General features: G+C 42.8%; 2 protein-coding genes across 7 annotated transcripts in view; one reads left to right on the top strand and one right to left on the bottom strand.

Annotated features, from left to right (window-relative positions):
- FAM227B (family with sequence similarity 227 member B) overlaps positions 1 to 5,384 on the top strand; it is a 106,910-nt gene extending 101,526 nt beyond the window's left edge. For 3 of the 4 annotated variants that reach the window (XM_083412085.1, XM_083412086.1, XM_083412087.1), the window contains exons 14-17: positions 697 to 773; positions 1,359 to 1,433; positions 3,976 to 4,045; positions 5,173 to 5,384. In XM_083412085.1, coding sequence (XP_083268211.1) covers positions 697 to 773; positions 1,359 to 1,433; positions 3,976 to 4,045; positions 5,173 to 5,268 — 318 coding nt within the window. In that variant the 3' untranslated portion in view covers positions 5,269 to 5,384. Of the gene's footprint in view, positions 1 to 692; positions 774 to 1,358; positions 1,434 to 3,975; positions 4,046 to 5,172 lie in introns of all 4 variants that reach the window. The other variant, XR_014504573.1, reaches the window with a different exon arrangement.
- Positions 5,385 to 5,523: 139 nt separating this feature from the next.
- Positions 5,524 to 22,505, bottom strand: part of GALK2 (galactokinase 2) — a 72,761-nt gene continuing 55,779 nt past the window's right edge. For 2 of the 3 annotated variants that reach the window (XM_083412151.1, XM_083412152.1), the window contains exons 9-10: positions 11,242 to 11,443; positions 5,524 to 5,891 (exon numbers count right to left, since the gene is read on the bottom strand). In XM_083412151.1, the coding sequence (XP_083268277.1) occupies positions 5,684 to 5,891; positions 11,242 to 11,443 (410 nt within the window). In that variant the 3' untranslated portion in view covers positions 5,524 to 5,683. Of the gene's footprint in view, positions 5,892 to 9,006; positions 9,143 to 11,241; positions 11,444 to 22,505 lie in introns of all 3 variants that reach the window. The other variant, XR_014504582.1, reaches the window with a different exon arrangement.

Here is a 22,505-nt window from a genome sequence, read left to right as displayed (position 1 = left end):
ATGGCAACAAACCAGTCCCAGCGGGTGCCAGTCATCACTGGGAGGAAATACTTGCTAGCTCACTGAGACCCCACAAAATGATACTATTGTGCCATTTAAAGAAATAAATGCAATACGTTGATTTACAACTTGTGTTGGGCTTCATAAAACACCAGAAGTATTTGTCTCTAGAGTGACAGTGGAAAATGTCAACACCACCTTCCGTCACAGAATGGCTTTTGGAAAGGAAGAAAAAGGAAACTAACATTCCATTTCAGAGCCAAACAAAATAAACAGGATTATAAATAACGAGCTCTATTCATGAATTATTGGAACAGCAAAATATAATATAGAACCATATGTCTTCTTCTCCCAGCTTTAAGATACCACTCTCAATATTCTTAGCATTCTCAATATATGTAGCATTTTCAATATTCAATATTTCAGTATTCAGTATTCTCAGTATCTCCAACCTTATAGAAAATCTGGTACTTTTATGCTTGACTTCTATCCTTATTTTAACTATTGTATATAAGACCAGGCTGTCACAATTTCTTGATGGTTTCTCTTCTTTGACTGTCTGCTTAAGTCGTGCTTAATTCACATATGTATGTTTGCTTGTTGTAGATTTTGTAGCTTGGCCTTATAAATAAATGTTACAAAGAAAGACAAGCCTGAAAAATAAACATATTTTCCCTTGACTGCAATAACAGCACACCAGCTTCTCCGACATACAGAGATGCTATTGCAGAAAGTCAAAAAATTGCAGAAAAACGGCACAACGATTTTCTTAAGTATTGCATTCATTAAGCAACTGTCTTTACTTTGAAAAAAGCTCTGTGTACAATTGGAGGGTACTTTGGGGACCTCACGTGAGGATGGCATGAATTAGATTTCTTGCCAAGCAGCAAAAAGGCAAAGGCGCATTGCGCTGCCTTAGTCACTCCCACTATGCGCTCTATGAATTATCTGCCGCTAATGTTCCTATGTTTTAATGCTAAACTACAGATTCAGGAGAAGCAATGAACTTGCACAATAAGCTTGCAGACACCCAGGTACTTTGGTCACTCTTGGCAGTGCAAGTTGTTCATTTTCATATAACGAATAGCAGATGTCTATAGCTGCAATCCTCAATGCTGATCACCCTCCAGAAAACGCTTGTTCAGTGGCACTCTTTCAGGGCTACTCAGCAGCAAATGATTTGAGGAATGCTGGGTTTCCAAGCAAACTTACTGGAAAAGCAGAGATAAGCTGCTGCATTTTATGTACAACTCCATATTTGCTTTTTATTTATTTTAAGCAGTGGGGTGAGTGAAAGTGTGTGTGTGTTCTTATGGATAACATTGCAAGTGTGTCATGCATATGGCTTTGCTTTTCAGTTTTGAACATAAGTGTGCTGATGAACTAGCACATTTACAACGCCAGAGAAAAAAAGTTAACAGAACATACAAGAGGTTTGCTTTTAACTATATTTTTTTATGTAGCAAAAGGTTAAGACTCTCTTATCTTTAGGAATGTAAGTAACATAATGGCCAGGGCCAAATGATTTGGCTCTGACTAGTGGATCTCTAACCTGGAGGTAAGTTCCATTGAATTAAATGGGACTGGCATCTGAGTTAGACATGTATAGGTGTGCTGTTAATTATATCTTACTTTTGGGACATGCTACACTACTTAAAAGGGACGCGGGTGGCGCTGTGGGTAAAAGCCTCAGCGCCTAGGGCTTGCCGATCGAAAGGTTGGCAGTTCGAATCCCCGCGGCAGGGTGCGCTCCCATTGTTCGGTCCCAGCGCCTGCCAACCTAGCAGTTCGAAAGCACTCCCGGGTGCAAGTAGATAAATAGGGACCGCTTACTAGCGGGAAGGTAAACGGCGTTTCCGTGTGCGGCTCTGGCTCGCCAGAGCAGCGATGTCACACTGGCCACGTGACCCGGAAGTGTCTCTGGACAGCGCTGGCCTCTTGAGCGAGATGGGCGCACAACCCTAGAGTCTGTCAAGACTGGCCCGTACGGGCAGGGGTACCTTTACCTTTACACTACTTAAAAGTGAAGGCAGTTGAGGGATAATGATGATTGATTTTATTATTTGTACCCCATCTGACCCCTTAATGTCATCAGCTAGAAATGCATGAGTTCTGTTGTCAAACTCTATATCCTTCTTCATAGGGAACTGAGGGCCAAATTAGATAAGTGCAAAATCAGTTTGCCCACCCACCCCCTCCCAGATGATGAATGTGTACTTAGTAAATTTGTATACCGCTCACTCATAAAAGAATTTCTCTAAGCGGTGAACAACAGACGTTGTTAAGACTGGAGGCAAAATAGGTCTGAAGCTGAATGCTAGCAAGCTGGAAGTGCTATGGACAGGTAGTTCCCAGGCACAGCCATTAGGGAGTCAGCCTATTCTGGATAGAGCAGCACTCCCCCTGCAGGATCAGGGTTGTAGCATGGGAGCACTCCTTCGATTCCAGGCTGTTGTTGGAGACCCAGGTGGCCTTTGTGATAAGCATCCTAGAATTGTAGAGTTGGAAAGGGACCGCGAGGATCGTCTAGTTCAACCCCCTGCAAAGCAGGAATATTTAAGGAGTGCTTATACCCAGCCCTGACCATTCTTGGACCGGGACAACTTGGCATTAGGGATTCAAATTATATTGCCGTTTTTGACACTGCCTTGCCAATACGCACTTTTCTGTTTTCTACTGAGACAGACTGGGGCCAACCAACACACTGCAATGTGCTGTGTGAGAGACTACCTTGAAGATGTTCTGGAGTCTGCAGCTAGTACAGAATGTCACTGCCAGTCTGTTACATGGAGCACCAAGACCAGTACTTAGAACTCTATACTGGCTCCTTGTTAGCCACCAGGCCCAATTCAAGACGTTAGTTCTGGTCTACAAGGTCCTATATGATTTGAGGCCAAATACTTAGAGGAGCACCTCCAACAATACCTTCCAGCCCAAGTTCTAAGGTCTTCAGGGGAGACCCTGGTGGTGGTGTCAGTGGGCAAGGCCTGGGGGCATGGCATGTGGCAGTCTTTCTCTGTAGTGCCCCCCTCACTAATGGAATCCCCTCCTATCGGAGAGTCGGTTGTCCCTCACACAGTTAACAATTAGGCATCAGCTTAAAACTGCCAGGCCTTTGTTAGCTAGCTGCACACACATTAAGAGGAATAATTTCTTGTCCATTGGGTTGCATCCAACTAAGTTCTACTCACAGTAAACCCATTTAAATTCATATATTTGTTAGTTATTTCCATTATTTTCCATTGCTATTTCCATTATTTTCCATGGGTCTACTCACAGTAGGGCTAATGTTGTATGCAACCCAATGTCTTTGAGGCCTGTTAATGGATGGTTGACAACTGTAATTGTTTGGTGAGATTTTATTTTGTTTTAATATTGTTAGCTATCCTGGGCTTCAGCGGGAAGAAGGCTGGGGTATAAGAACAATAAGTAAGCAAAGAAATGTCCCTTACAACGTGCAAATGTTTGCTAATGGAGATATGAACTCTGCACCAGCTTCCATAGCCTATTCAATTTCTAAAATGTTCCACAATAATAATAAAAATAACAACGTGGGCCAAAAGTTGAGTGTAGGAGAAATGGAATTTAACACATGAGCTGGCAAAGGTGAATCCTAAATTCCAGATGGTGGCAGACTCGTTTTTATTGGTATGTTGAAAACAGTTGAAGTGTTAGATTATTCACTTCTCCTGATTTATAAGATTCAAGAAGTGTTATGTTCTAGTCATAAAGACAGGCATATATATGGGACATAGTTCACCCTGTAGCACATGAACTTTGAAGAAAGCAGTACATTGTGTTTGCTTGCCCTATATGCTAGAAATTCAGACAGATGAAATGGAATGTCACTTTGGCCAGACTAAAGTAGGAGGGACATTGTGGTTTTCTACAAAAGTGCAGCAGTGACAAGAGGGGCCCCTGGAACAGAGAGCTAAATTCTACTGAATCATACTATGTCCTCTATTCTTTTCTTAGGATGTTGGCAACCATCACTAAGAAGCGTACTGAATCAAGGCTGCAAACGGAGAGCTTTATAAGCCAAAGGGTATGTCACTTTTGAGATCACCATTTTCAGTTTTTAAGTAAATCTTGTGGCCTGGATAACGAGTGGAAAACCTACTTAAGTTGGTCAGAAGATTGTGCTTTTCCTACCTGTTCCATTCGATACCAGTCATACACTCAAGTCTCCCTGTTCTTCATCTGGGCAGGCAAAAGGTGAAAGCACCATCTCCAAAGCCCACTCAGCATCTTTGACCCACTTCTGGATTCAGGTCCATCCTCTAGCAACTCCACTGAATTTCTGAAGGACATGAGAGTTCTTCCTTCCCACCAACTTTAAAATGATCAGTCATGTCTGAAAGTAATCTATTCAGTTTTTAACTGCCCAGAGATGCAGCAACCTCAATTTAGTATTTCCCGCAGCATCAATATGTGAAGTCCATCTGCAGCATTGGTTTGGTTTTCTGGGTTCCTCTAGTCAGCTTCTAGTTGTCCCAGTCACTGGGCTGGTAGCTCTTGTTAGCCTACAAGTACCACAAGGGACTGATCCCCACCCCAAAATGATCAGGCTCAGCTCTCTTCTCCTGCTGCTTTTGCACACTGAAACTGAGCACACAACCTCTGACTCACGAAGGCTGTAGAAGGTGGGCACCAGCCCCTTCTGTGGGTTTCTCTGGGCATTTAACTGTAAGGCCAGAAGAATTTCACTTGTGTCCAGGGGTGGGTGTCTGTTGCAGGAAATATTTTTTGAGGGTACCCCTTAAGATGGAAAGGCAAAGTTAGAAATGGCAGAATTTCACTAACTGCCTGGCCCTCATTCCACTTTCTCCAGCCCTTGCTAACTCTGGGGACGGTCTCTTATGTGCTAGGAGAACCTGCTCTTGGTTGAGATAGCCAGTCCTAGACATCAAGAGGTGGCCCGCCTTGAGAACTGTGCATTGCAGCTGCTGATTGTGTCTTATCCCAGTGGTGAGAGAATCTCTGCCCTGAGTGTGTGGGAGAAGGAAGCATGATGGAGCCAGAGGAGGCTTCAGCTCTGCTGATAAATCCCACCAAAAGTGTACAAGGTCCATTGCACTGAGCCAGATCCCAACCCCCCCAACCCCCACTTCACATGCCAGGTTATTTTCTCCACTTAATTCAACAGTTCATTCTGGTGTTTTGTTTGAACAGGAAACCCCAAAGCCATGCCATTCTGCATCCACCTCCGCATCTACATCCACATCCACATCCACTGTGAGTTCAGCAGCTGAAGACCTCCCTCAGTAAGATACATGTAACAAAAGCTACCCAATTCATTCCTTGTATTAAGCTTAGTGACATACTTGATATTAAATATGCCTCTATCTTCAAGTCAATAAAGAAAGACAGAGCAGCATTTAAAATTTTTGAATCTGATTCATTTCTTTCTCTTACATTAATAGGTTTTGGCAAATCAAGTTTTGTAAAGTCCAGACAGAAATCAGTGTTTTGGATGATCTCTTTTAGAAGCATAAGTTCTGCAGGAAAAATTCATTACAACAATTAATAGAACTCTTAATTTTATTACAATTATTTTTCAAAATGCATTCTAATAATGGGCATTACTCATTATAATAAAAACAAATGATTTGTTTACTGTAACATAGGAAGTCCTGCCAACTTCACAGTGCCCCAGATTATTCCTTTAAAAAACTGACATCCTTTAGGACTCCAGAAAAATTGTCGCTCCACCACCAGGGTTGGTAGCAAATAGGCTGTTTCCTCCCAGCGCTAACCTCTGGTTATTGTTCTTATAGTAAGCCTCTTTCACATGTGCTAGGAAACTCTCCAGCTTCTCCACAGGAACCATTGACACAGTGCAGCCACCCCATCCTGCTCCCGTCAGGCGCGACCCAATGGCTCCAAATTGCCTAGAAGAACAAAAAGCAAGTAAGCAGATTTTCGAAGCCGTACGTCAAACGGAGAGTGTGTGTGTCGCAGGCAACACGACCACTTGAACACAGTGCGCTGAAGTGCCTTGGAATTCATCTCATTTTTAGAAGCTTAGAATAGGAAGAGGCAACTGTGAACAGGGTGGTGGGGTGCTTAATTCAGTCCTGATAGGCTTCCCATCTGGTCCCCACCACAACCTAATCGCTTGTTATGCCTGCTTCAGCCAGGCAAGCTAATGCACAGGCAGGGGGTTCTTTAACCTCTCCAGCGTGAATATTAAGAGAGGTCACGAATGAACCACATTTGCTCATTCTTCTTTGCCTATGTCTTGGAGAACAGATGACTTATATTGCACCGGAAGGCCTCTGGTTGCTGAGGAAAGGTGTATCAAAGACAGGGAGGGCAGCCAACAGGCCTTTATTAAATTAAACCTATTACCCCCGTTAAAGCTTTGTTGCCAACCAGATGCTTAAAAGTTCCTGTCTGCATAGAAGGCAAAGTTATTCGCAATCACTTTTTTCAGGCATTATTTTTCTGCCCAGTTTTTGGATTAATTTATTTATCATTTTCAAATACACCCATCCTTTGTAGTGTTTTAGAGCATTTATATAAGTAAGCACTGAGGGAGAAGCAGAAGAAAGATGTCATTTTGTTTACCAGCATTCGTCAGCAAAGATCCTTTAGTTTATGCCCAGTTAGTATTCATAATATAAATTTCCAAATCTGGTAAAGTGCAGATGCCGAACAGTTCTGCTCATCAGGATGAGGCACCTCACGCTTTTCAAGATTCAGCTGCTCCTTCCATTTATAGCAACAGGCAGGAAAAGGGAATGTTGTGTCATTCAGAGAATATCCAAACACTTTAATCACTCAGCATTAGGGGTTGTTGTTGTTGTTAAAAATGCATACTATGTATTTGCTATCTAAAACAATGCTGAGATTGGCCCAGTCAAGGTTTTAGCTTGCCTTTGTGAAGCATGGTAAATTGATATTCCAAAAGGGAATGACGCTTGTTCGAATAATAGTTGCATTATTATATAAAGAACCCCAGATCTTGGGGAGGTGTGTTATTTGCAGCTGGTGTTTAGCAAGGTGATTTGCAGCAAAGGCTCGGTGTTGTTAACCCATTCCCATCATCATTCTTGACCAGGGAAAATGATGATGGGACTTAAGAGTTGGGTTAAACTGAAACTCATGCATTAGTTCAGGCTGAACCAGGCCACAAAGGTGGCTGGCCAACCAGAGTAAGAGTTCACAGGAGAGTTCCCCTTCTCAGCGTCAGAGACTGAGCTGTTTTGTCTCCTCCATCCAGCAATTTGAAGTAATTTGAAGTAATTCCTCTTGACTTAGAGCAGTGCTGTTGAGCTCAGAAGAAAAAAATGTTTTAAGGTGGTATTTCCAAGAAGTCTACCTTTATTAATAACTCCTACAACTTTTTTCCAAGTAATGGGCAAAATGACATGAAACTCAAAATCTATTCTGTGGATTTTTTAAAAAATGTAGTGCTGACCAATTAGTGGCTAAGCATTTTGGCACTCCAAACCTTCACCATTATGAATCTTAAAAAAAAAAAAAAATGGCAGGAACTCTTTAGGAAAACCCAAATATGCTGGCAAACCCCAAAACATCTGTATATGCAGATTTTGCTTCACAGTTCAAAACCTTGTAAGAGATGCAAATCTCATAGACACAAGCAAAGCTGTGGCACATGGTTTTAGAAAGGATTTTTAAACCTATGCATAGCAGCTGGCTATGATTGTGTATAAAAGCCATTTAATATATGCAATTGCTACCCATTACCATAACCATATCAAGCAAATGTTTTTGTTAGTCAGCTTTTTAAATCAATGACAGGCAATAAAAGGCCAGGGGGGAAATATCGGTCATCAGTGGAACAATCCAGGATGAAATACAATAATTACTTAAATAAAATATCTTCTGAATGAAATAAGAGAAAAATGAACCAACGTGTTCTTAGTTGCATGCAATTCATTTCCTGTCATAAATCTCCTAGACCAGTTTAATTATGGCTGCCAAAATTGATATCACTCTTACTTCAGTGAAATCTTAATAACCACACAGTTCATATTGGCACTTACTCATCTCCATCAGTTTCTGTGTTGCTTAATGTGTATCTTATAAAGCAAGGGATTTATATGGTTGTGGCCATTCTTCATTTTTATTCAGCTTCCAGGTTTGTCATAGAGCAAGAATCCCATTTCAATTCAGACATCACACCAAACTATTATTCACACTTACCATACCACAGTTTGAGCTACCAAATATACCAAATCAATGGAAACATGGATTTTGACCATCTTCCTGCTTTCATTTTTCATCTGCTCGTCACACCTATTGCTATAGTTCCTCAGCTTCCACAAGCAGCTTCAATAGATGCAATCCAGATGTAACACAAACCATAGGTGACACAAGCCATGATTTACAAATTCACCTCAAATCTCCATTTCTGGTTGAAGTTTCCTGACTGGTTGTAAAACATCTGTCAATTCAAACAATATGCCAAACCATAGTTAGGTTTCCTTAACCATGCTTTGACACAAGGCCTGAACTGATTCTCTCTGTAGAGCAGTGGTAGCTAACCTATGGTCCTCCAGATGTTGGACTACAACTTCCATCATCCTTGACTGCTGGTGACTGAAGCTGAGATTCCACAGATTGGACCACAGATTGGCCACCCCTGTCCTATGACTATAACGAAGACAGCTTAGATACATAATTGCTTTCTATGACTTGAGGTTTCTCAAGCTTAAAACATCCCTGTGGTTATTCTCAGCACTAACTGATATGAGAGACAGTGGCAGACATGTAGCACCCTATGGTGCCCTCAGTTTAGGGCAGGCTTCCTCAAACTCGGCCCTCCAGATGTTTTTGGCCTACAACTCCCATGATCCCTAGCTAGCAGGACCAGTGGTCAGGGATGATGGGAACTGTAGTCTCAAAACATCTGGAGGGCCGTGTTTAAGGAAGCCTGGTTTAGGGGGGTAAGAAGATTCTAAAAGGATGAGGAAGGAGTAGGTCTTAAATCTGGGATTTAAAGGAAGGTAGAGATTGCACCAGATTATTGGGACCTACCTGCAGAAGTGGCTGGGCTGCCCCAAGGTAAAACAGTTCTAGACAAAATTATTTTCTGAGATCTCACTGATAACTGGACAAACAATTCATCCTTTGTCTGGCTCTTTTGAATTTGTTTGTAGATTTGGATCAAGACCTGAATAACAAGGAAATGATTTTGCATCTTTTGACAGTGAGACAGGTCACAATTGCCAAATGTTGGAAAACTTTTTATCTCAATAATCTAGGCTATTGATATTCCCAGACTTGGCAAATCACCACTTTTGAAATATCTCACATGAGCTAAAAGTGGTCATGGGCCAAATTGAGAGATCACTTCATAGCCATTTGGTCCAATTTTATTTTATATAGTAATACAGCATCTGCTTTAGACCGTGGAGCTTTTCCCTTTGGTATGTTTTATTACTGACCCAGTAAATCACATAGCTGTATACTCTTGCATAACAGCCTGCTTATAAACATGGTAAAGGAGACAAGGAATGGGTGTTGCTGGAGAGACACATATAATAAATAGGCAGAAAAAGGTGCTCTCTGAATCTCACTTGAGGACACAGTTGACTGACAAACACTTCGGCAAATATTTCCCTTAAGAGACAATCCTTAAGGACACTGCAGGCCACTGCTATAAGTATGACAATAGAAATATATCTGCTCAGCTCAATGTCAGGTTTTATATTATTAAATGCAAAGAAACAAGCCACCGATTGCCAACTGAAGACTTTCAGTGAAACTCACTTCTGGGAAACATCTGCACTTTAAAAACACAGAGACTGCAGTCGAGTCAACAGCTATGAATATCTGAGTCTCACTGATGTTTGGTCCATTCTAACAATATGGTTCTATAAATGTGCTAGGTTGCGGCTTTCATGCCTAGGCTGCAATCCTTGTAGCATTCCATTAGCATCACTGCCACAAAATCAGCCTAGAGCAGGGAACTGTAGAATAATCTGTATGGTGAGCTGGTTTGAAAGCAATCACTGTATCTGAAACGGAGGTACTCTAGGCTCTACATTACTGTATCAAGTGTCCCTGCACTCTTTGAGGATACAGAAATAATGTCTCTTCCACAAACTTTGCCAGCACTTCAAGTCAGGAACCCCCCAGGGCCTCACACTCTTATAGCATAGCCTAAGAAGGATAATAACCTTCACTTAGCTACTTAGTGCACCAAACCACCAGCACTTTCTGCCAAACACTTGTGGCATGACAACCATACAATATGGCCATAATGAAATAGTTTAGATTCTTTCTAGAGTGCTGAGTTTCAGACTGGCCCAAGCCAGCCTCGGCATATTAGATCAAACTATTACCAACTAGCTGTACACAGTTACACATGAAAAATGTAGTAAAGTGTTGGATGAAGCTGGGCAGCAGATGCCATAAAACTCATTGTATTCTCTTATATTAACAAAATGTACCAACCACTTCTCTTCTATCATGGAAAGAGCAGCTGATTGTTTGCGAGAGCTAGTTTTGGTTTCAGCAAATGCTATTTAAAAACCTCTCTGGTGGGTTGCTACTGGATGATCCACAGTAAAGGAGCTTTGTCCTACTATGAATTTGTGTAGCACCTAATGTGAAAGAGTTTTGATCTTGCTTGAGACAATAAAGGGAAGGAGCAAAAATAAACAAGTAAACAAACTTTTTCCCTAGGTTGGGAAAGTCAGGAGCTGTAAATACAAGTATGTTTCTCTTGTATTTGGGGAACAGCCACTGCTCAGTGGTAGAACACATGCTATGCATGCAAAAGGTCGCCAGTATATCCAGGCAGGGCTGGAAAAGACTCCTCTCTGAAACCCTGGCATTCTGGTCCAGATTTAAATTGTGCTTTAGACCCCAAATATCTAAAAAAGTAGAGGCAAGTGCCCCTTATTTGCTGCTTTCTGTGAACTCTGACATGTGGCTCCCCATCCAATTTGAAACCATACTGGATCCTGCTTAGCTTTGCAAATGTGCTTGCCGTTTTATTGCTGCACCAAAGCCCTAGGGCAGAGCTGGTAAACCAGCAGCCCTCCAGACGTTGAACTCCAACTCCCATCAGTCGCAGTCAGCAGCATAGTCAAAGATGATGGGTCATGTAGCTCAGCAATGTTTGGCAAGTCATGGGTTCCCCACCCTTGTCCTAGAGCACCGGTAAGTTTAAAAAAAAACAGCTTAATGTTATGGTGCACATTCACTGCAACCCAGCCCACATGCTCAAAAGAAAGTTCACTTTCTATGGCTTTTGCAACTTACAGACAGATGTCCACCAGCTGATTCAGTTCAGGACAGCTGCACTCATATAAGTCCTTGCAGCTGGCATGGCTCTGGTTCATTAAATCCCCCAATAACTGGACTGCATCTTCAGGTGCCTCTGTACAAATCTTCTTAAACTCCAGGACTCTGGCAGCTTCGCTGTACACATGCTTAGCACGTTGGTATAATTTAAAGGTGGTCACTAAATTTAAAAAGCAAGAAAAAATATTCAGTGCAGGAACAAATGGAAAGATGTATGATTTATTGCTATCAGATGTGGTCATGTGGCTTCCAGAGAAAACTGGTAAGAAAGGTGATCCAACATTTTCCTATCTATTTTGTTTCTCCTTTCTTTCAGTCATGTCAGTATTGGTATAAAAACTGCAAGCTCTGATCCACAGCAAGGAAGATGGTATGCAGAGGGATAGGGGACTGCAGTTATCACGACATAAAACATACCATGCCAGTCAGCTGTGTTGTATTCTGTAAAGGCAGCAAAGTTGGGGGTTGAAATAATGTGGTCAGGAGGAAAGTGCTTTAACAAACATACCCCAGTAGCTTCCTCCATTCAGCGCTTCTTGCTGCCCCACTTCAAGTAGGAATAGACAACACTCCTTCCCCTGGTTAAGCATCCTGAGCAATGGCGCTGCTTGACGAGTGTCAAAGCATTAGAGCTACCTCCATGGTTTGTGGTCTTCTTAACTTCCTTCAGAAATGTCTAATTGATTTTCTTTTTTTAAAAAAAGAAAGAAAGACAAGAGTCTGGAGCCCCTGTTGGTATGGAACCCAATAAATGTGTACCTCCTATACCTGTCGGCATCTGAAATGCCATGACTAGGAGGTTGTCTCCTTTGAAATCCACAATATGTTTCTCCTGTTGTGTTTGCTCATAAATTCAGCATTCGTTCATTTATTCCATTTATATACCACTTTATTTTCTTCCAAGTTGCTCAAGGTGGTGTACATTGCTCTCCTCCTTCCCATTTCATTCTCACAACAATCCTATGAGGTAGGTTAGGCTAAGAGATGGTGACTGGTCTAAGGTTCCCCAATGAGTTTCATGGCTGAGTGGGGATTCAAAGCCTCATCTCCCAGGTCATAGTCTAACACTGGTTCTCAGGTGGCAACAAATAAATACCTTTCTGAAGTTTTCTGATTGAGCTGTGTTTCGAACTTTCATACAACTAAGGAACTGGGAACTACTAACCAACTTCAGCATCATCTGTAACCAGTGTTGGCCCTGACAACAGGGTGGCACTGTTATCTGTGTAGGACCTGACACAGGTGTATGAAAGACCTTTACAGTGATACCTCTGGTTACATATGTTTCAGGTTACATATGCTTCAGGTCACACACTCCACTAAGCCAGAAATAGTGCTTCAGGTTAAGATCTTTGCTTCAGGATAAGAACAGAAATCGGGCTACAGCGGCAGCAGGAGGCCCCACTAGCTAAAGTGGTGCTTCAGGTTAAGAACAGTTTTAGGTTAAGAACGGACCTCCTGAACGAATTAAGTACTTAACGTGAGGTACCACTGTATAAGATTCTCTCCACCAGTAAATTTCATATAACCGAGACCAGCAAATACGGTGTGTAGTTTATACTGTCAATGCCTAGCCTTGTGCCAGCCCCCAAGTGAGTAGCGTTCTTCCAGCATGAAATATATAACCTCAAAAGTATTACCAACCTTATCAAGTGCTAACCCTGCCACAATGATGCTAATGGTTGTTGAGAAAGCGTATTTCACTGTTCTTTATCTCAAGCGTTGTCCTATCCCTTCCTCTATCACCTTTACTAACGTTTTTGTTGAAGTTTATTTTGTGCATCTCTTCACCAGTCCCTTCAACTCAGGCTACATTCCCAAACTTACTTAATAAGCAATAAAGCCCTTCTGAACAAAACTTGCCTGATTTCTGAGCAAACATGCATAGGGTTGAACTACCAATCACCTAGTTTACATTTATCTCTCTCTTGACCATTGTTTATTTATTTATAACATTTATATCCTGTCTTTTTGCCTGACCACAGGCATCTGAGGCATCTTCAAGATTCAAAACGACACGGCAATAAATTGCAGTGGAAGTGGTTGACACATGCAGCTGCAAAAGTAACATATATGTATATATGAGTTCAAGGGATACAAATATTTTCACATTAAAACTGAATGGCCCTTTCATGCAGAAATACTCCAAAGGGCTAAGGCCTTAATTGCATCCACCAGGGTCCCAATCTGGGTGCCAGGTGGAGATCAGCCAACATCTTTTCTCTATTGGGTTCTTGGATCTTTGGTCATGTTGAATTCTGGGAGTGATATAAAACGCCAGTAGATTTTTCTTGTAGGAAAAGCTGAATAAAAGATGGTACTCAAATGCACTTCATAGCACATCATTCACAACATGCGTTGCCACCGTAAAATGTCCGCTTTAGCTGGTTTAGATTTGAGAGACATTGGTTTCCTGTCTCTCCTCAAGGACATGGGAAGCAGAGGGGGAATTACATTGATGAATGAAGAAAACAACATCTTCAGAGGTGCCAGGATTATTTGGCCCGATATGAAACATAACTGCTGTTAATGAGAATGGACCCAATGGAAGAGTTGCCTAAATACATCATCGTTTTGGAATAAGATTAAAACCCATCAAAATTGGAAAAAGCTATGTACCCCAATGGAAATGACCCCCCTGGGATGGGTCACTGAACAATGGAAGGAGTTTTCCCAATTCCCAATTTACCAAATCCATTCAGGAGTACATTTTGTCCCAGTGTTTATGAATTGGTCTCTGCTCCTTTCGCACCATGCAATGCACAGCATCACTGCTGGGTGGTTTACAGAGGTGTGTGTTGAAAACAGAGCATTCCTCTCTGGACAAATTCTCTTTCCAGACTATTTCCTTTTGAAGGCATTATTTTACAGCGGGGCAGTTTTAAAAATGTGCATTTGTTTAGGGCATATCTGAAAGTTGCGTGAGAGTCTGCCATTGCTCACACTCTCTTGTAAATCACCATTGAACAGTAGTAACCCAGAGAATGAACTGAAAACATGTCTGGTTTCAATTTGGAGGCCAACATCTTGCCAAAGGCTGTGATTGATTCAGAGACCACCCTTCGGTAAAGCAACGCTTCACTGGCCAGATTACCTTAAAGCACTTCGCGGTTCTCTCAAGCTCGTCACGTTACGTACTGGCCATGGGAATCATCTTTTTACTTCTTCCTGCCAGCCAGACGCTGGAAAGGCATGTTCTCAACAACATTCTGTCATGTAAGAGAAGGCTCTATAACCTCTCCACATTTGGTTTTGCCTCTAATCTAGTGTAATCCTTTCAAAGCAATTATTACATCCAAAATGACAGAAACCGGGGTTGCATTGTTGTTTTCTTAGACTTTCTTATTAGAGTGACTGTTTGCCAAGCAAATGTGAGTTGAGGAATGATAGTATTTAATTAAGGGGCTCTATTGTGTGTGGGACGTGGGTGGCGCTGTGGTCTAAACCACAGAGCCTAGGGCTTGCCAATCAGAAGGTCGGCGGTTCGAATCCCCGTGATGGGGTGAGCTCCCGTTGCGCAGTCCCTGCTCCTGCCCACCTAGCAGTTTGAAAGCACGTCAGCGTGCAAGTAGATAAATAGGTACCGCTTCGGCAGGAAGGTAAACGGCAGTTCCGTGCGCTGCTCTGATTCACCAGAAGCGGCTTAGTCATGCTGGCCACATGACCCAGAAAAACTGTCTGCAGAAGCGGACAAACGGTGGCTCCCTCGACCAATAAAGTGAGATGAGCACCACAACCCCAGAGTCGTCCGCGACTAGACCTAACGGTCAGGGGTCCCTTTACCTCACTTTTATTGTATTTAGCTGGTAGAGTAGCCCAATTCTTGGAGAAAGCCACACATGATGGATTCTAGTAACGAGGAGTCATGCAGCCACTTAAAGGTCTAGCATTCAGCATCTGTAAGATGCAGAGGTGCACATCTGTCACCTCCACCGACCAGCAAGACAGAGAAGTAGAAAGGACTATAATTTCGGCTAGTTCCCCCCACCTAACCTACATAGTTAAAGAGTTTACAAACTCCACAAGTAACAAAAAAGATCCAATAACCATTTCTGCTTTCCCTTGGACAAGCAGATTATACAAACATCAATGCCAAAACAGGATGGGGTATCAGTGTTCGTCTTCTTTCAGTGTACATTCCCAACAACAGGCTGGAATCGGATTCATTCTGGATTAGGTTTTACAAACTGTTCCAAATTAAGACATATTGTGATGATAATTGCATCTCTGTGTTTATCTGGTTCACAAACTAAACAAAATCTTCCAAAGCTGTGTGAAAGGATTCAATTTGTGTTTGCTCCCTTAAAACTTGAAAGTGGTGTGTTAGTGTCTCCATTGTCACTAAATACCATAACTTCTTATACCAGCTTCTCAAGTTTAGCCCATTAGCATTTTTCCAATGTTAGGACAGTATAAGTCTAGCGACTACCACCATATGTTGGAACAATTCTTTGGCAACAATGTCTAAATTGAGACATCCCCCAAAAGCGATAGAAGGCATAGTTGTGGATCTTTGGTGACTTGACACTTGGCTCATCTCCTCAATGACATTCTCCTAAAATATTTCTACTAAGCATTGTCACCAGAGGTGCTAGTAGGTCTCTAACAGCCTAACCTGTGAATAATCTTTAAATATTTGTACTTAACAGAGGACAATGTTCTGAATGTTTTTATCAGCCAACCTAAAGAAAATATAGCATGCTGGGTCAATTTGCTTTCCTAAATCTATTTCCCATACAGCCTTAAAGTTATCAGAGGTTGACATTGTCAGATCAAGCAGCAAACCTTAAGAGACTAAGCCCTTGTACCCTCCTCATAATCATGAATCCGCTTTTCAAATGATGTGAGCTCCCTTCGTAGTATGCTCTTTTATTAGTGAGCAAGTAATGAAAGACTGTCCTGGATTAAGCTCCAGCCATCCAACCCTTCTCCTGCAATTTATATTTTTTATTTCGACATTTGACAGTGTCCCTCTTTTGACAAAAGTCACCTGAATGAAAGAGCCATTTATCTTTCAATTCAGAGCAATATGATTCCTTAATTGGGCTATGAAAGGAGGAATGATGGAACACAGGCATTAACAGAAAGAAGTAATGAGACAGCAAAGCTTCCAACACCTCCATTTCAATACATGGAATGGGAATCACTTAGCAAGCACCACCAGCACTTGCATGGGAATATGGCTCACAGACATGTTCAGAGGAGGTATACCACTGGGTACCAAAACACTAAGAGTCAACCATGGGGGAGACTATTGCCTTCCTGCTCTGCTTGTGGCCTTCCCAGAAATATCCGGTTGGCCATTATGGGAAATAGGATGATGAACTATATGGAGCTTTGGATTGACCCAGGAGGGTGGTACTTTTATGATACACTAATGGAAACAAAACCTCCATGGAGAGGCCCAAATTCGCAACCACAATTGGCTTACGGGGCCACGCTTCTCATCTTACAGTTGAGCAGCTGAACTTCAGGTTTCCCAACATCACATAAAGAAAGCAAAGCAAAACTGGCACCCAGATTCCTGTTGTATATCAGGGTGACTAGCCTGTGGCCTTCCAGATGTTACTAGACTTAACTCCCATCAGCCCCAACAAGCATGGTCAGGGATGGTGTTAGCTGTACTCTAGCAACATCTGAAGGGCCACAGTTTAGCACATTCCTGCACATGCTTGTCAGGGGCCCTCTTCAATAGCTCCCACATGCATTTAGTGGATTGCACTTAAACTGCTTGTGTTGTAAGCCACAAAAAGACCCTTCACAATCAATCAACATCTGGTCCATGCTGCAAAAAGTCAAGCAGATAGCTTCTCATCCTGGAAGCTCAAATTCTCCAAAGACAAACTGCAAATAAGCTATAATAATTTATTATTTATACCCCGCCCATCTGGCTGGGTTTCCCCAGCCACTCTGGGCGGCTTCCAACAAAACACTAAAATACAATAACCTATTAAACATTAAAAGCTCAGCTGATTTAGCTGCTACAAAATGTAGGTGTCTCCCTCCCTCCCACTCCTTTCAGGATTATGGGTCCCCCAGTCATAAATGCCTGAAACAAACCGTGATTTTCAGAGGAGCTCCTGAACATTCTACTAAATAATAATAATAATAATTTTTATTTATACTCCGCCCTCCCCAGCCAAGGCCAGGCTCAGGGCGGCTAACAAGCAATAATAAAAGCAAGTTGAATGAATACAACTTAAAAAGAAGATTTAAATACAACATTAAAATATTGAAACTTTAAAATGCAGCCTCATCACAGGAGAAGAAAGGAAAAAGAAAGGTAAAAACAAAAAAACAAAACAAAAACCAAGTTGGTTGTGGAGAAGGAAAGCAGCAAGCTGGTTTCCCCTCTCAACAACGCCAGAGGCTGCTACTACTTACTATGAAAATTTCGACCTAATGCGTGCCAAAAGGAAAAACATTAAGACTATAATAACCTAGAAATACAGCAATATAAGCAGGTAGACGTCTTTGTTTTGCTCTAATAAGGCCCTTTATAAACAGACACTGTTTCCCCTGAGGGACCAGATAGGCATCGCTAATCCACCCAGACGACAGTGTCCCAGCAAGCTATTCCATTAAGTAAGCCCCACTTCCCAGTATTCCATTGGCGCTGGAAAACAGTAGTTTTTGCCAAAGCAAACATGGGGATTTTACATGTACTGGTGTGGAGATGGCAATTGTGCTCCTGTCATGCATCAGTTGTATGATGCCCATGTGTCAGACTCCTTTTGAGTTCTGCATGGGACAAACATAACCTGTAGTCAGCAAGAAGCAGCAAGTGATAGGGGACAGGGAAAGGTCAGAGACTAGCAGTGAATAATAGGGATGGCTAGGGAGGAGGTGGATGGTGGCAGTAAAACAACTGATGTGTTTCTGTGCTGGGTATGGGAAGATTTAGCTGCAACATTTTGTCATACTGAAAGCATTTTTTTCACATGCTACTATACCTTTGGGTCTTACAAATGCTATCCGTATGACTGGCCTTAATGAACCTTTGAAAGAGTCGGAACCCAGGTTTTAATTTGATTTCTGCCTTTATGAGGCAGCTGTGACCAGGTGTGTTTCACCTGAAACTTACCGTATTTTTCGCCCTATAGGACGCACTTTTTCCCCTCCAAAAATGAAGGGGAAATCTGTGTGCGTCCTATGGGGCAAATACAGGCTTTCGCTGAAGCTTGGAGAGCGAGAGGGGTCGTTGCGCACCGACCCCTCTCGCTCTCCAGGCTTCAGGAAGCTATCAGCAAGCCTGGGGAGCCCGCAGGAATTCCCGCGGGGCTCCCTAGGCTGTGGATAGCAGCCTGCCACCCGGCGCGCGGGGCGCCCTGAAGCAGAGCGCCGGGCAGACATCCGCAGCCTAGGGAGCCCTGCAGGAGTTCCTGTGGGGCTCCTCACGCTGTGGATAGCAGCCTGCCGCCCAGCGCGCAGGATGCCCTGAAGCAGAGCGCCCCGCGCCAGGCAGACATCGGCCAGCCCCACAAGCTTGGGGGACAGCGGGGAGGCGCAGTGCCACCATCCCACTGTTCCCCGATCTGGTTTTTTTTGGGGGGGGGAATAAAGGGGAAAAAATTTCCTTTCTTTCCCCCCCAAAAAATTAGGTGCGTCCTATGGGACGGAGCTTCCTATGGGATGAAAAATACGGTACTACTGGTCCCTTACCCACTATCATTACCATTTTAGGTCATGTTTCCAGCTTGACTTTCACAATTCACAAAAGCAATGGGAGCAGATATTTTACAACTCATGAAAGGTATGGGTTAAACCATAGATTTGAATCCTTTTTTTTTTTAATCTAAAGGGTTTCAGGAGAACAAAATCTGAAAATTATTTTTAAGGGGTTCCATTCGACCTAGGTGGAAAAAGCAAAGTTCAAAGCAAAATCAAAGGCTTTGGTTTGGATGTATCCAATATTAAGTGTAGAAACAGAAGTGTGTTTTAAGAACATTTTTTTGTTTTGTTTTCCATAATAACCAGTTTTTTAGGTCCAAAATATTTGGGCCTGGAGTTGCTTTGCTGGTTGATTCTTCACTGCCCCGGCTACTCCTAATAAAAATACATACTCCTAATAAATACATACATACAAAAGCTCTCCAGATATCCTTGTACTGCCCTGTGCCACCAGATGACTCACATAGAGCGTCCTACACATTCCAAACAGCAGCTCTTCATCACACAGAAAGAACTGACCTTTTGAAAATAAAGCACATAGAGCTTACGGAGCAACAAGCAAATAAATAAAATGGCATCCTTTCAGACAGTCATATGAAGTTGTAAGTGCCCTTCATTCTAATAGTACAGTGGTACCTCAGGTTACATACGCTTCAGGTTACACACTCCACTAAGCCAGAAATAGTGCTTCAGATTAAGAACTTTGCTTCAGGATAAGAACAGAAATCGGGCTCCGGCAGCGCGGCGGCAGCAGGAGGCCCCATTAGCTAAAGTGGTGCTTCAGGTTAAGAACAGTTTTAGGTTAAGAACTGACCTCCGGAACAAATTAAGTACTTAACCCGAGGTACCACTGTATAATGTTTATTCAAGCTCAGGTAACAGCACCTTGCTTTACGAAATCTCCTTAAAATGGAACACTAAACTTTTATTATTCTTTATAGGATAAAACTGCCTTTTAAAACATGGTTTTACTTTTTTTTCAGAAAGCAGGATCACAGAACTAAAAAGAACCTCTGGGATTACGAAGTCCAAGCCTCCAACTGAGAGCTTTGCCAGCCAGCTGACAAACTGGGAGATTAGCAGAACCAGCAAGGGTGACATAGTCCCCAAAAGGGATTGACTCAGAGACCATTGCACAAGAAGTCCCTGTGCACAATTTATCTCTTTTCTCCGGCTACTGCTTTCTCCACTTCTGGATTAAGGTTAAGCAATGCAGCCTGGCTGTTGCTATTTACGTATGAATCTGTCCTTCTGAATCCAAGTGTTGGTGCTCATTATTTAACGAAGTAGCACTCACGTCTCGGCACCCTACTCAAGGAAACAGCTTAGCACACCTTAAGGACAGAGGCAAAGTCTGATTTTGTGAATGGAGCTGTTTTCATGCAGTCAACTCTAAGGTTGCTAACAAATGTCAAGCACGGCCATGGACAGGATGACATGGGAATTTGCCCCAACATTGTCACTCTGCCCAGTGTGCTGATGGTCCTAATAAAGAAATTAATCCCATCATTCCATCTACCCACAAGATGTCGTACCAAAGCTATGAAGGTAACATTTACATCAGCCTTAAGCATTCTCTAAGGACAATATGATTTTTAAAAATCCTCTGTTTATCATATGATCCTGCAAAGCCTTTAGGACCAGCCTTGGAGTTCTGCTTTCTGTCCCCATCCACATGTGGTAACCCTGGTGACCCCAAGACTGGAATTCCCTAACAGCCAGGCACCCTTTTTCTCAGTTGGGAAAAACTTTCTAATTCCAGTTACCATATTTGTTAATGTATAAACTGTTTCTGGATTATTTTGGTATGTTATTGCTGACTTTTTAATGTTGTACATACAGTGGTACCTCTGGATACAAACAGGATCCATTCTGGAGCCCTGTTCGCATCCAGAAGCAAATGTAACTAGCGACGGCACATCTGCGCGTACAAGCGTCACTTTTCACCACTTCTGCGCATGCACGTGATGTCATTTTGAGCGTCTGCGCATGCACGAGTGGCGAAACCCAGGAGTAACGCGCTCCGTTACTTCCGGGTTGCCGCGGAGCGCAACTCGAACGCGCTCAACATGAAGCATATTCAACCCGAGGTATGACTGTACTGCTGTTTATCACTGTATGAAGTCCATCTATTGCTTTTACATTTCTTCTGTTTTAATGTTTTACCTTTTTTAAATGCAAGCCATTTTGCCTCAGCACAAAGCAGCAAATGAATAATGAAGTAAACTAAACCCTTTCAAGTCCATCGCCAGAGATACTTTTATGGGCAGAGATCCTGATAAAGTTATTCTTGGATCACAGGCCTTTGACAGTGCAATCCTATACATATATCTACACAGAAGTAACCACCACTGAAAATAGGTAAGGATTGCAATCTGAGCAACTTGACTTGCCATAGTTGTACAAAGTACTTTGAGATTTACTTTGCCGGCCGATACTTCCAGGATGTAAAGCTGTATGTAGAAAAAGATTTTGCCAAAACCACAACAAGCTGGTTGGATGCTTTTAACTCTTAAGATAATTCTGCCCCCAGGTTTACACATCAAAATTAGACTGCAAGGTTTTTTTTGTTTGTTGTTCTTATGAAAGGGAACAAACTGTTTTAAAATACTTTACTTAGAGGGAAACAAATCCCACATTTTATAGGGGAAATGAAGGCACTGTTTTACTGTAGAATGCCTTGCTGTGATGGGGCATACTCATACAATGTGTATTTTATTTTTCAAAACAGCAACAAGCACCCCATAACAAGTAGAGCGAAGCAAAACAGAACAAATGGTGGTGGTAAAGTGTACCTTAGCCATGTAAGCAAATAACCAAGAAGTAAGATCCTTCAAATGGAACTAAGTATTCCCATTCTTGTTCTAAATTAGAATCTAAGCCAGGGGTCGGCAAGGTTTACCGGCCATGGGCTGGATCACTCCCACGGAGATCATCTGTGGGCTGGACTGGCGCAGCGCGATGCCAGAAATCGCATCTGCGCATGTCCGCGGTGCCAGAAATTGCTTCTGCGCCAGCCCAGAAGCCAAAAATCGCACCTGCACAGAAGCAATTTTCAGGGTCTGGACATGCACAGACGCGATTTCCAGTATCTGCGCGTGCACAGGCGCAATTTCTGGCACCGCTTGGCGAGTCCCCGCACTGCGCTGCGCCAGTTTAGTGCAGCGCGTGGGGGACTCGCCGAGCAGGTGGCTCAGTTCAGGGGTGGCTTGTGGGCCGGGAAAACAGTCTTCATGGGCCGCTTCCAACCCATGGGCCGCACGTTGCCGACCCCTGATCTAGACTTTCAACTTGAATCTGAAAGGAGCAGTAGGAGCAGGATATAGTATAATGTTGTTGTTGTTGGCATTTGTCGGTCTCAGAAGACAATGGGGTGTGCAAGTCAAACTGCTGTGTTGGCAGCAAGGAGTGAAGTCGAACTGCTGTGTTGGCAGCACTGAAGTGATCTTCCCAGGGTGCAAGCCTGGGCAATGTGTTGAAGTCCTGGGCTGCCCAGACAACAAGACCCCCCTCTCAGCCTCACTGATGTGGTCCAAAGGAAAGCAGAGCAG

The sequence above is a fragment of the Podarcis tiliguerta genome (genome assembly GCF_965153285.1).
Source record: "Podarcis tiliguerta genome assembly, chromosome: 14".
Lineage (NCBI taxonomy): Eukaryota > Metazoa > Chordata > Lepidosauria > Squamata > Lacertidae > Podarcis > Podarcis tiliguerta.
This window is presented reverse-complemented; position numbering and strand designations above follow the sequence as displayed.